General features: G+C 40.9%; 1 protein-coding gene across 2 annotated transcripts in view; it reads right to left on the bottom strand.

The window, feature by feature from the left end:
- The window catches only part of palm2akap2 (PALM2 and AKAP2 fusion), a gene marked incomplete at its 3' end in the record, with an annotated part of 89,118 nt that overhangs the window by 14,226 nt on the left and 59,325 nt on the right, over positions 1–15,567 (bottom strand). For both annotated transcript variants that reach the window (XM_083929414.1, XM_083929415.1), the window contains one exon: positions 14,847–14,932. In XM_083929414.1, coding sequence (XP_083785540.1) covers positions 14,847–14,932 — 86 coding nt within the window. The remainder of the gene's footprint in view (positions 1–14,846; positions 14,933–15,567) is intronic.

Raw genomic sequence — 15,567 nt, 5'->3', positions numbered from 1 at the left:
GTGTAGTTGAACAGGAAGGCCAGCAAAAGCCAATATGTGCCCATTAACAGCTGTGCGTCTGGACAGAGCGTAACAAATAGTAGCTGTCCCTGCTAACTAACTGGAAAAATTGTCTGGATGATTCAATTGACAAAAAAGCAGAAATTAAATATGAGTTGGGCTACTTAAGCAAATTCCTAGCAACGTGACAAATCACAACTTCTTAGTAAGTTCCCAGGCTAGAAATAACTCTGAGCCATATGATGGAGAAAAATGGCACACAGAAAATTGGGACAGTAACCCAATTATTGAATATGCACTGGGGAGTTCAATTCCTGGATGGGTTGTAACACACAAAGAGACTTGTGACGGTCGTTACGCCAGCAATGGTGATTTATAATAGGGAAGAACTAACGACTGTAGGGTCCAGTAACAGACAAGCTGTGAAAGATGAAAAGAGACATTGTACGGAATTGAAAGACAGATGTAAAAGAGAGTGAGGAAGATGGAGCAGGAGTACATGTGATGGTTCATTCATGTGCGTGTCTACATGTGATCGCATGCATCTGGGTCAAAACTATCCAGTCAATAAAGAGTAGTGCCTAAAGCAGTCTTATGTCATGGAAGTGACGGAAACAGAAATAAATAGAATGACACGCTTAGCCATTTTAGCATGTTAGAAAAACACACGTGTCCATAGACAGACGCACCCACACACACACTGTGCAGTACAAAGACAGAACATTTTGGACATACAATGAGAAATCAAGGTGTTACCATGAAGCACAAAACCTTATGATCAATGTGTAAATCGCTTATACTGTTTTAGTAATTAGGCCATATCCTGCATGGCTTCAGGGTACACAGTCTGTGTGTTTGTGTCATCAATTTTGCATAAGTACAAGCGAGAAATAATGCCACTCTTTTACAAGCATTACAAGTCAAACACAGGCATGCTTAAAGCCAGTGAGGCACTATTTCATTGGCGTCTAGTGGTTATTATTTGACCCCAGCTAGACATTCATATGGGTGGTTATTAAATTATCAATAATTCAAAAGAGCTTCACATTTAGGGAAGATATTATGCCTTTCTCCATGAAGTAGCAAGCTTGTAATTTTGTTGGACGCCTAAAGAATGAGAGTTTTTGTAGTAGTAGTAGTAATAGTAAGTAGTATTTAAGTATTCATTTAGCACAAAATATTCACAATGCCAACATGGGCTGAGAACTCATTAACCTTTTTTCTCTTTTCAGAATTATTTAAAAACTATTTTTTGTAGCTGAATATTTAGGAGACATTTCCAGAACAGGAAGTTATAGTTTATTCTGATGTCCATGTTGAGGATCTTTTATACAGTCTAACTGATACATTGTTTGTTTTAAGTGAGTTCAACTTTGGAGAAGGTGTAAGGGCTTTTCCACACAGTCAAATCCTATCAAAAGCAACCCCTTTCACACAAAAGCTGGTAACCTTCAGTCTCATACAGTTATTTTAAAAACACTCAAGTCTTGCTGGATGATGAAGAAACATTGACAATGTATTTAAAGATGGGTGGCGGACACTTTAAAACAAATGATGCCGCAAAATAAAGGAAGCAACTAATTGGATAAAAGCCTATCACAGCTTACAGGTTATCTAAACAGGAAACCAGCTAACTTGTATCCATGGAAATGGCCCTCAACACAGGAAATACACCAAAAAACTGAAGGCCACCTGCATAAGAACACAGACACAATCACAGACAACGAGTTCACTGGGTTCAACATTTGGCAAAAGAAAGACAACAACCACATTAGCAAAGTCAAAACAATATAGACATACTAGTAAAAAAAAGCAAAACATCATATATTCTCTTTGGTTTGTTAAGGTTTATTTGTTTTTTAGTTTGACAATTTTACACATCTTAAATTTGAATATTTAAGACGTGGCGTACTCTAATGGATGGTTAGCACTTAGCAGCATTGGAACAACATCCAAAATACCAACAAAAGGGCTTCTGAATAAATGGATCACAACCGAGCAGTACAGCATCAAGTTCAGTGACGGCATCCTGCAGCACCGCAAACGAATAACAATGTGATTTTCACCTACCCACTGCCAGAGAGCTTGAAACAACAACCAGACTGAAATCATGTTAAGAAGCTTTTTGACTCGAGTGTTACAGAGGAATGCACTGCATGTCTGGACTCATGGCAGCTATTTGTGTCCCTTTCCAAGCTTCTCATGCCACCACTGACTCACACACAACCCCTAGACCCCCTAAGACCCCTTCTTGAAACAACAACAAAGCGCCACGACAGGCGCTTCAGTGAGACTCGCAAGACTGAATACTAATGCTACACCGTGCGCGCGCGCACACACACACACACACACACACACACACACACACACACACACACACACACACACACACACACACACACACACACAAACAGACTTACATGCTCACAAATGGAGCACTTTTCTTAACCAGCAAAGTCTGTAGTCAGAGAGTGTGAACACTGTCCAAGCAGAGGACATAGAGCCAGATGAACACTCCCAGCACAAGTGTGGGACTAACTGGGACAAAACACAGTCAAGCAGTAACACAGCCAGCCATTATTAGTTATGTCTTGGACTGAGTACAAGCACAGACTGTATTGCTTTCTTTAGCTGGAGCCCAGATCTGTGTGTATAATAATATTTCATACTGTGACAGTAAAACAAACTGTACTTTGCTGGGCTGTCTGCCAGTGAAATGGTGCACTGTGTGTGTATTATGTGACGGTTAATATACAGTGAGTCAGTCATTGCTGCAAACATAAGCTCTGTTTAAGACCCCAATGCACAGCAGAAGTCATCCTGATCACCTTAAACAGCCTCAGTTACAGTTTGCTGTAGATTGCACTGCTTATACACAGTTGTGTAGCAAACACATTGATTATACAGTATGAAACAAATGATTGACTATAAATACTTATTATCACAGTCATTTAATGAATTGTGCCAGCAGGAACCAAGAAACAGCTATAAATCCATGAAATGTAATTAGTTTATTTGATTACATTTCATGGACCAGACATCTAAAATGAGGAGTAACATGGTTAGATTACAGAGGCCTGCAGAACTGTGACTGTGTATTAAACACAGCCTTGTTTTAATGTATTTGAAGTTATTGTTTTAATCTAAAATCAAATGTGTTATACAAGTCGCAAACTTAGGGAATAATTAAGTGCGGAGGTTGTGTGCATAACGTTAGCTACTGAGTGGTAGAGAGAGAGAGAGAGAGAGAGAGAGAGAGAGAGAGAGACAAAGAGAGAGAGAGAGAGAGAGAGAGAGAGAGAGAGAGAGAGAGAGAGAGAGAGAGGGAGATGCTGAGTTAAAGTCACTGTAGCAGTAACGTTATAGCTGTGAACGTAGCAGTGCAGTGTGTGTACACTTTCAGATATTTGTCAGCAAATAAGTGCTTCTACTCCTCGAGACGCAAGCCAAGGTCTCATGTCTTGCTTGCCTCATTCGTTCCTATGAAATTGCTCAGTGGCGAATGGAGCCAAAAAAGTTTCACCTCTGTGTATAAAATTACATGGATCTTTCGCACTATTTCTGTGTTTCGCTAACTTGAATGAGGAAAAAATGATTTAATCCTGCGGTTCTTCTAGACTTTTCATATGTTATCGGACCACATTGATCAAATTCTGATGGTTAAAACTAGTCATTTCCTGGAGGTTGACACTCAAAAGAATATATACACTGATTTATAGATGTTTCTTTAACAATGTTGGTCTATGGGAAAAAGTCTTGTTGGGCCCCATGGCGTCACGTGACGGACCCAGATGTTGTAATTCCACTATGTCACTATGTCAAATTAGCCAGACACTCTTCCTGGGGGCTTGGGTAAGTTAGCAACAACTAAGGTAGACTGTCTTTTAAGGTGGACCAGCTATTCTCATTCTAGTGACAACCACACTCAGAGCCCCAACCCACAAAGCTTTCCCAGAAATTTAGGATGCATTGCCAATAACTTTTTGTTTTGTTCCCTTCCCTACGGCCTCCCTTGGTTATGCAACAGTCCAGCTCTTTCCTACTGTTAATTCAGCATGACACAGTACCTGCTGTCAAGTAGCATTCCCTTTCTTTTATACTGTATCACATCTCAAACACACTCATATAAAACACAGTGAATACTATGTTTTTGATCACAAACATCACATTAATGCACCTACCTATAGTGAGAGAAAAAACACTTCTCTGGTTCATCTCTTGCTAAACTTCCTAAACTTTATCTCCAAAACAAGTTTGTCACTAAAGTACTGTAAGTAATCTCAGAACTGAACCTGAAAATTTCAATTAAATTAAATTCAATTTTATTTACAGTGCCAAATCATAACAAAAGTTATCTCAGGACACTTTACAGAGTAGGACCACACTCTATGACTTATTTATGATTTACATAGACCCAACAATTCCCCCGTAGAGTACGGTGGCAACGAAAACCTTCCCTATTACAGGCAGAAACGTCGGACAGACCCAGCTCTATGGAGGACGGCCATCTGTCTTGACAGGTCTGAGAGGAAGAAAAGGAGAGAGAAAGAGAGAAAAGAAGGACGGATGGACAAAGAGAGAAATACAGACACAAAGACAGACAGACACACTTCCAGAGATGCAAGCAACCACAAAAGTAACAGTTACTATAGTGATAGCTAAAACAATGTGAATATGACTTGCAAGTTATGGCAGTTAATACAGCAGGACAGCAAGAAACAGGCACAGCTAGAGTGACAGAACATGGCGATGATAATAATTATGGTGGCAAACATGGAGTTGAATTAGTTACATGCATTGATGAGACATGAATGATATAGACGAACAGGATAAAAGCTCAGAGCCTCTGTGGAATCAGACAATCAGCATCAGGGATAATAGGATGATCATTCAGCTAGGGACCGTCATAAAGGAACAAATCTTCACAAGAGGACGTGGATGGCTGATTTTGAGGGTTTCGAGGATGTGGTTGTGCCTGTTCCTGTGTGTATGTGAGCTTGTGAGCGAAGACGCCACCAAGCATATAATTGTAATCCTTTCCCAGCATGAAGCAGCCCATTTCAGTATTTTGTCCCACAGGACTCTCAGTACAGAGACCACACAGTGAGGCTAACAGGCCAGTGGGCTAAAGGTTCTGAAGACAATTAAGATCTGTGGTCAGGGAAACTAACATGAAAGCTCTTTTGTGGATTTGATCTAGAATGAAAAGAGCTCATTAGTGTCACACAAAATTTGAAAATGGTGTATAATAAATGCAATGTGTCTTTTTTTCAGCTACAGTCATCAATTTCAGGATTAGTTGCTGGATTTCCGTTCCAAAAACATATATATCACAACCACGTGCTGCCTTTTTTGTTGCCAATGAATTTGCCAAGCAGGGGATTAATCTGCATCATAAACTCATCAGCCAATCACACATTAGTGTCGATATGGGCGCCGCCCATCACTGTTATGTTATGTTGCTAACAATTATCTGTAACCAGCAGTTTAAAGATAGCATGACCTTAGATGCACTGTTTGAGTCTGAGTGGAGAAAGATTAGATTAGTGACTTACATTACAGCACAACACTCACTTGACTTATGGCAGCTAGCTATGTTTAGAAAGCACGACACAAATCCCTCCAGATATACACCTCAGCAAGCTTGTCATCATTTCATTGTGCTGACTGAAGAGCACAATTTGTCAAAAAACAGCCAACGCTTACCATTTTATAATACAAATGAGTACTCAATTGTCAACTGTCCAGTCAAACACTGACAAAACTAGTCTCAACATTCAAACTATATAACATCCCTATGGTGAACACACACACACACACACACGCACACACGCACACACGCACACACACATACACACACACACATACACACACACACACACACACACACAAACTCACACAAACTCAACTATTTGCACTCAACTTCTCAAGAAATAGCATCCCGACCATGTTTTGATGCTGCATGGCTAGCTGACCAAGCCTGAGGCGCAGAAGGTATATTAACACTGTGGTCCTAAGAGAGTGAACCCCTTGCCCGTGTTAGCTTATATCATTAACTAGCTCTGCTCTGCCTCACACTGAGAAGAGCAGTGTTAATCACTTGTCTATTTGAGGAAACTAGCTCATTATCCTGCTGACAGCAGAAGGAAGGAGGCTTCACACAGGAAGAAAACAGTGTAATGATAATGAAAGTAGTCCCCATTTATTTAGATAATACCTTTTTCCATCAGTGCTATTTTCTGTGGCTTCAAAGGAAAATCATGGTTTCAGTGAAATTGTGAAATAAAACAACCATTAACAGCTTTGCATCTGGCTGAACAACACCCCTTAGCAGTGATGTAATCCCAACATACCACTGCCTGTCGCAGGCTATTGCTTAATTATATGTATACTTAGAAAGCAAACTCGCGTCAGAGAGAGTGGGGATGACATGACCTGATAAAAGACCTGCTGATGGGGTTGAAATCTCATTTATTCCCATCTCTTCACCTCTACATATGGCATTACCACAGCAATATTGCTCAAATTATTCCCTTCCAGTAAATTCCTGAAGTGCATATCATCAAAATAATTAGAAACCAAATAGCAAACACAAAGTTTGTCATACTTGATGATGATCGAGAAGAACACTTAACCCATGTCACTATAAACAAAACTGACCCAGTTTTGATTTTCACCCAAAATCCAAGCACTAACCATTAGATAACCACTAAGGAAAACTCCCATCAGACTCTGTTACTCAGTGCCCAGTGATGTTTAGCACATTCCAGGAATTATTATGTGATGAAGTATTGTAGTTCATTGTTTCACACTGGCTACCTTATCTTCTTCTAATTCATCTACTGTTTTCTTGTGTTGTATTCTACCAACAACGTTTCAACAACCCGTAAAAACATCCTTGAACTCACGTTGTATTTCATCTACCTGAGAGAGCAATTGCAATCTTGACAGCAACAGTAACTGCATAGAGTAAGTTTTAAAGGGTGAAAAAAGTGAGAGATATATCCAAGAGTTCTGGGGGAGAGCTTTCAATCCCACTCTGCCGCCTGAAAATCTGTCTGTTATGGATGTATATATATGAGATAGCAGAACCTTATCCATACACCAAAACCCTCAAAGTAAAAGTTGGCCAAAATGACCTCAATCACGACCTAAAAGTGCCTGACCTTGAGCCCCAAGCCCCCCCCCCCCCCTTATTCTGCAATACCTAAAGCCAAGAAGCATTCTGACATTCCTGTCTCAAACTGGAATGTGATAAAGAGACTTCTGCTGCTTTTCACCACCAAAACACAGCACTGTGTTATGAGAGGAAGCCCTGACATTAGAGGTCAGCCTCCCTCCTGACTTCCCGGAACTGCAGATAAAGTCTCCGCTTTAGTATTTAATCAAACTGTTCCTTGTATATTGTAAATTCTTGTATGGACAAAAAGCAATAATTCAGCTCTCTGGTCTTCTGTCAGAAAAGCATTTGCCAATTCACAGTTTTAAAAGTTAAAAATGTTCTGTTCAAAGGCATTTTTTTTCAACTATGCCCTGTTCCTGTATTTTCGCGCTGCATTTTCATTGCCTGCATATTTTTTGTAAACAGTTTTCGTGCTAGCAGGTGGTTTGTGCTTTGCTTTGTGTTTAATGAATGACTTCTGTCGCACAGTACAACAATAGTTGGTGGATGCTGCAGACAATAGTGGGTGGCGGGGGTTGCGTAATGGTGGCCATCACATGGCTGGGCTGTATTGTTGCGTTTCCTGCATCCCTTCAGTTCTCTTCCTCTCTGGAATACAAATACCAAAACACTGGAGAAAATACTTTGATGGAAGATGGAATGTGACCTTGTCCTGTGCTGAATTCAGGCATTTTTCTTTCATCGTCATTTTCAAAGTGAGTCTCAACATAATATGGCAGTAATAACCCTTGTGCCCTTGTGGTGGATACACAGAGTATTTTAGCTGAGCCAATCAGAGCTCTGAAGGCAGGATTAAGAATGAGGAAGTTATTTTCTTGTGCCAGAGCCAACATGAATTCCAAAGAATAATGGCGACAAGCCTTGGATGGGATCAATGCAGCTATACAATAGGAGTGGGAGTTTCTACGCACCCTGTGATTCAATCAGATTACAATTCAGAGGGCTGCGATTATAAAACGATGATCCTGATGCATTGTGACTACTTCGTACTTTTTTAGCAAAGTATGAGTAATGATCACAAATGAATTACTTCCAATATATTTCATTAATAAAAAACAAATAGAAGTGATGTGACACTTCAACTAAACATTTACATGCAGGGATATATGCTTACATTTGCAAACATATTTCCCTGCATTGCAAAGAACTTACAGAAAAAGTAAAGTCTGCCTGTAGCACCATACTTGTAGAAAATGAATACAGACTTCAGCATATTCTAAACAACGTAAGAAGTTGACCTTATTGACAAATAAAAAATAGAGAATCCAGAACAGCTCAGCTATATTTGCACCCGTGTGGCTCTCATTCCCTGCTCTCATTTGGAGCACATGAGACGCTAGCTGCCACTCATCTGTGATAAAAGTAACGTTGATGAATGCCGAGCCACGAGACAACGTCGTACTGCTCGTCTGTAAACAGTTCATTTAAAAAAAAAAAACAGTTAATCCGACACACCAGCAGAATTCTGTCCCCGTTATGTGCAATGCCAAAGACTTTATGGACGCTCCACTTCCGCATTTCCGAGTTCAGCCTTTTGCGTTCTGTGCACAATACTTTATCAATTAACAATTAGATAATCGATTTTTTTGACATTTGTGAATCGACTCAGCATCTTCCACGGCCGCATCGCAATGCATCTAAGAATCCATTTTCCCTCACACCTACAATACCATATTTCTTGGACTGGCATGGTGATGATGACATTACACTTAATAATGAAGCAATACCAAAACCATCTCTAATTAGATACCATATTCCAGCACTCATGCCTATGACTCAGGTGGAATCCATTATTGTAGATTTACTTTTCCTTTGACATGATGATTGGTTCCATTTTGAAGAATCCAAACTTTTAACAGCTTAAGATTACGACAAGGCCCTTTAGAAAAGTGCTTTTATCTCTTTTCAAATGTGCTCTTCTCTGTGTCAAAGTGACTTCTTTTTGCTGCATTATCAAACAAGTTATGAGAAATAAACCCGGCGCACACAGGAAATGACTGTGTCCCTTCATCACTTTTAGCTGTAATCCATTCCCATGGGCCAATCAAAAAATAGCCACAACGTGTTATTCACAGCCCAAAGAAACTACTTGCAGACATGCACAAACATGAGGAGGCTTTGTTTAGATGCTGGGAAATTCATTTTCAAGGCTCAGTCAATGGGCATTCACATGATATCCAATGACAAACACCCAAGCCACAAATTGTCTTTCCTATTCATGTTATCCTCTCATTGTCAGCTGATAACACACTGATCAAATTCATAAACTGAGAGCTGACAGCGTACTTTCCACAATGGGGTACAACTTGAGAAGCAAATGTGAATGTTTATAGTGGTCAAATATTTCCTTTTTTTTATTATTAAGATTCTCCAGGTCCATACAGTCAGTGAAAATACATATCCTACTTCTCATTTAGCCACCTGCAAATGTACAATTGTAGCCCACAACAAGGTATTCCAAATTCAGTGAGAAGTACAAAAGCGTGTAAGGCATTCACCCATCCAGTAAATATACATATAACCTTTTTTCTTAAATATAGTAATATAAGAACAAAAACTTAATAAACAAACATGTTGGGGTAAACCTCAGTGACATACAAAGCCCTCTACAGAGGGAGTATAAAATAAAACAAAAAGGACGCAAAATCCACTGTAGACAGATGACGGTCTTATCGGTGTAACATACAGTACGTAATCCATCTCTCCACCTTCTAAGTAATAGCTTTTCTGCTAGCAGCACTTAGAAGAAGCATTTTCTGATGGTGTGGCACCCAAGTAGTCAAATTTGAATTGAACGTCCGTCTGAAAAATGCTTTGAAACTTTATACACCTCAGGTGTATAAATATTTCTACGCATGTGTGCAAACTTAATTGGCCGTGAAAGCTGATTCTGATTCTGAATCAATGATATTAGTGTCCATCTGAACAGAGGTGATTTGACTGTAATGTTTGGGACCTTGTCCAATAACAAGAGTTCCCTCTCTTCCTGGAAGACAGCCAGTGGAGGTCCATCAACAGATCAGCCATTGAAAGGCCATCGGCCAGTTAATGTCAACAACACTTGGAGCTGTGTGAGGCTGAACAGACTTCCTACCAGCACCCTCCTCCTCCATGTCCCTCCCTCACGTTTCCCTCACTTGCCTAACATTCACTACTCCACCTACCCCCGACACGCGCACACACACACACACATACACACACACACACACACACACACACGCACACACCTGCCCTTTATCTCTCCTTGTACTCATTGTTTCTTGTCATCGCGTCAGTCTCCCTCATCCCGCCTCTCCCTTCGGTACCTCATTCCCGTTTCCACCCCCTGTGTACACTCTGGCCACCAAGCTTTAGCATCGTCAACCACACAGCCGTTATGTAACTTGCGATTATGCGTGTGTGTGATTTCTGGGAAGAGGGAGAGGTTTGGAGGAAGAAGACATCATTGATAAGTTTCTTGTTCCTGTCAATGTTCTCAGAGTCCACCGTGCTGAGAGGGGTGGGGACGGAAAATGTACTTCCACCAGACACACATACACACAAAAACCGTTAAGCTACACTAACAGACAGTGAGTGGCATGTACCTCCTGGCATTGACTATGTAATCAAATAGAGGGCTGGCTGTGACCGGCCTCGCAGAGGTATTGGCAAAGGCTCTGTCTGAATTGGCAGTTTGCTGCTTCGCTTTGTTATTTCCAGAATCAGCTAGTAACTCAAATGGTGACCGAACAAAACGGTGAACACAGATGATGAGCTATTCTAAAACAGAGTGTGGGGAATATCCTCCGCCACAGCTTTGTTGTTCAATTTTCAATGTTACCGAACAATTCTGACCAGAATCTCTTCGTTTTACCGTTGCAATTTTACTATAAAAAAATCTACCTGAAAAAGTGTTTCAACAAACATTGTCCTCTCTTTAATGAGACACGTTGAGTACAAAGATGCAGATGAATTGATCAGAAGATATAGTTCTGAGGCTGCCTTTGCCTGCTTGAGTCTTCTTGCCAGGGGGATGTGTTTGCCTTGACTTATGGGCACTGCTGTGCAAACCGTGTGCAAAATAAATAAAAGCTGTCAAGTCCAAGATTAACTTGGGAAAAAAATTAAGACATCTCTTTACAGAGCAACTGTAAGAATGTTCAAAGAGACACATGATTTCTGGAGCCTGCATCCCCCTTTTTGATAGTGTACTGGTCAGCTGCACATGAGCAAAACGTCAGTAACTCTACAGTTAAGTGAAACCACTTAGCATGATTGGAAGTGATGGGAAAACAGGTTCAAGGTTAGTGTATTGTATTTAACTGTACTATTTCTACACCCTGAGTGTGCATTTTTCTTAGTGGTCACAGTGGATTTGATCATCTGACCTAATCTAGGTTATTTATCAGCAAATCACTTTAACATTGTTCTCAACCGAAAAATATCTCTCATGCTCTGATCCAGCACCAAGAGAACAAAAAGGAAACACCCAGCAAGGCAATGTCCATCTCCTCGTTAAACATTAACAATGTCAAAAAATCTACAATCAAAGACGTTGCGAGTTGCTTGGCAACAGCTACAGCACGGGCGAGATGAAAGATCGAAAAACTCACCAGGCGCAAATCTGGAGCGGACAAATGAAGTCTGGCTTCAGGTGTTCTGAAGAACGTGTGCTAGCTCTCTCTTGGGTTCGATTGCTACTCTGTGACGACCCAGCACATTTGCAATTGTCTGCCTCCACTTTTCACCTTTTTTTTAAAGAAACGCTAACATGTGCATGTCGTATTCAAATTGCAGCCAAGGAGTGCTTTTCAGTAGGGGTGGGGCTGAATTATGAACGCTGCCATGTGACCATGTGTTTTGATTTGATCGAAATGCAAGATCATATTAACAGCTACAAGTAATGTTAACTGCACAGAGTAAATGCAAATAAACAGGCAAAAATCCAGTTAAACATAAGGTAATTATGTTTGGTGAGGGACATAACAAGTAGCAGCACGAAAAAGACTGTCTCTCTGCCTCTGCCAAGTCATTCAGTGAAAACCAGGTTAAGGTCATTTCTATATCTAGGTTAAAGTGATGCAGAGGAGGAGGAGGAGCACAGAGACAGAGAGAGAAATAGAGACTACTGCATCAGGCAGTCTGGTCCACTAACCTCCTTTAGAAGTCTCTCTCTCTCTCTCTCTCTCTCTCTCTCTCGGGAGAGTGCAGTATCCTGTGTCCTCACCACTTTAAAGCCAATCAGTGTAATTACAGGCTTTTCTGTTAACCCACACACATAAACACACATAGCTAACTGACAACACCAACAGCATGCAAAAAAAGCCCAATGGACCCCTGAACTGACACAAACAAACACACACACACACACACACACACTCTACCAAGATAATGTTACACTTTCACTGACTATCCCTTCAAATGAGTTTTCTGTCCTATGAAAACTTCAGTTAAAATACATTTCTATGATGTTATTGAGCATTGCGTTTGTTTTAATTCAATCTACCTGTGTGGAGAAAGATGCGTAGCAAAGCGCTGATCCCCTGGAGCTCCTTACGACCGGCTAAAAACCGCTAATAACCGGGATTAGTTTTAACGGCGGAGGCGTAACCGACCTGCTGACCGCTTCTTCTTCTTCTTCTTCTTCTTCTTTCCCCTTAGTCTTCTTCAATGTTCACGGAGGGAGGAAGGGCGGGGGAGGGAGCGGGTCCTTAGAGGTTGCACCACCGGCCGGCGGGACGTTAGAAAGACAACCAGGGCAGGAGGAATAGAGGACCGGATGCTCGCGCGTTCTCAACGCCAGCAATAACGGGTAACGGCGAGCTCTGACAGGGATGACATTGAGCTCCTTTTTTACGCGCCAGCTTTTCCAACCTCCTCTCTCTCCTCCCCCTCCCCTCTCTCTCTCTCTCTCTCTCTCTCTCTCTCTCTCTCTCTCTCTCTCTCTCTCTCTCTCTCTCTCTCTCTCTCTCTCTCTGAGGCACGCGTGCTGAATAATGCAGGGCTCGCGAGGTCCCGGGAGTGTTTTCTGTCCCGTTCCAGAGACAATCAGAGAGCGAGCCGGCAGCACGAGCTCCAGCCAGCCGAGCACAATGAGGCCCGACCCGGACGGATCAGGTTACCGCCGTGTACTGCCTTTCATTCATTTAATTCAGCCACAAAACAATCTGACCGCAGCCCAGCCAGCCCCCCCCCCCAGGCTTCTGCACCCCACCTCTATGTCTCCCCCACCTCCAGCTCCACCTCCCCTCAGTCCAAATGTGCTCAGGTAGCATTTTCGGAGGGACAAAATAAACTCGGAACACTCCAGAACAGGCGGCGGCGGCGGTCTCCACCTTTACTCAAGTAGGGTAACTGTACAACAAGATAACTACTTGTATAGTGTAGTATTGTAAAGTATAGAACATCAACATTCATTGTTACACAAAACAATAAACATAGAAATTAAAAAGCACATAAAGTAATGCATTAAAAATATAACATGCTACTGTGTGCCGAAAATATAGATTCTATATAGAATTCTAACTCAATATAATACAACATAGAAAACGAAATGTAGCTACATCATGGGAGTAACATGAACTTGAAACTCACTACACTGCATGATTGGATATAAGTCCCTGCAGGAATGTTACAAAGAAGAAGAAGAATTCCTTTATTTATCCTGCAAAGGGAAATTCAATTTTTTTAATCTGTTATTATTATTATTCAGGTTACACACACAGGCCCCTCTCCAGCCACCAGTCCACACTCCATTCATGGTCCACACAGGGACTTGAACCGGCAACCCTACGGACTGAGCTATTGCCACCCCCAGTATTAAATTAAGGTTTATAGTAGATTAAAATGTCTGGAAGTACCACAGACTGATTATAAGCTCCCTTTAGAAATATTAAGTGATCTTACATTACATGGAAATGCCAAAACAGTAATGTCAAAGCCATTTTAGAGACACTGTAGCGGCACACCTCCGCACATTACGGAACAACTATGCTGTAGAAAGGAAACAATGGGACTGAAAGGCATTCCAAACATACCCCCTGAGCAGATGTTATTCAGTCTACAATACCATATGTGGAACCACTACAGTACTGTGCAGGAGCCTGGACTCCAGAAGGACAAAACCCAATGATTAGCTCACTTTATGCAAACACACAGACCCTAACTTCTGCTAAAATCCATCCACCCTGAGATATGAAAGTTGTTGCATATCAATGAATTATTTGGGGATTGAATGTCTTGATGTGTCCACTTTCCCTAAACCTGCCTTGCTAAAACATATTTAAAAACTAGCAATTTAAAGTTAATGTTTTTAAACAATTCACTAGAGCAAAACCTCTTCTTATGATTTGTGCGTCACATCATTTTTTTTTTTAGTTCTACTTTTCCAATTAAGGTATAAGAAAATATATATATATTTTTAATAAAAAACAGACCAGTCTGACACACACCTATATAGTGGGCAAACAGCAACAATGGAAATGGTTGCTTGGAAGGCTGCAATCTCCTGAAATTTGAATAAATATATAACTGCACCGTGAAAGATTTCCTGGCAGACAGCGTAATCTTTTGATATCAAACCAAGCTTTCTGAGTACAGGTGTAGAATATTGGCAGAAACACACACACACACATATATATATATATACATGGAAACACTCACACAGATACAGTAGTCTACTCACCATGGCAGTGTGAGGATATGTGGTCGGAATGGGAGCTTGATACCCATTTGCTGTTGTCACGGTAACCCCTGGTGTATTGCCGTAGCCTGATAAAACAGAATTTGAGTTATTACCATTGAATTCTTTATTAATCATCATCTTTCATATCAATTTGAACCTGTGAGTGAACTTTTTGGCATGCAACGTGCATCTGACCTGTAATTATGATAATATTGATAGCTAGTGACGCATATCGTGCACATATGCTTTTGTGCTGGGTTGTGAATCAGTGAACTGCCAACATCGGTTCCTCTGTACACCGGTCAGTTTGTATGATAGAGATAATAAATCCTGAGTCTTCACTGCACTCTCTGGCTGTACTTATTTATCTTGACAATGTTCTTTGCTGCTTCAGTGACTCAGTTCCACCTTGAGGAGTGAAGTTCATCTGATTCCATATCTCGTCTTATCTCAACCTCCTGACACCCACACTCACCACAAACTGAAGGAAAATCACTTTCAGAGTAGAATATGTCAACATCAATACTTAATATACTTCAGCTACTAATGCCACAGCTGTTAGCAACAGTGGCAGTATTGGCCAGTTATGGAAAGTACATGTACCCATATAATACCATACATAAATGCTTTATATTTATTTTTCTTCAATATGCTACTTTATACCTTAGCTATGCTACATTTAAAAGGGAAATACTTGTATATATTAGCAGTAGTAGCATCA

Source organism: Echiichthys vipera (genome assembly GCF_963691815.1).
Source record: "Echiichthys vipera genome assembly, chromosome: 16".
NCBI classification, from domain to species: domain Eukaryota; kingdom Metazoa; phylum Chordata; class Actinopteri; order Perciformes; family Trachinidae; genus Echiichthys; species Echiichthys vipera.
Note: the sequence above shows the minus strand (reverse complement) of the source record. Positions and strands in the feature narration are given on the sequence as shown.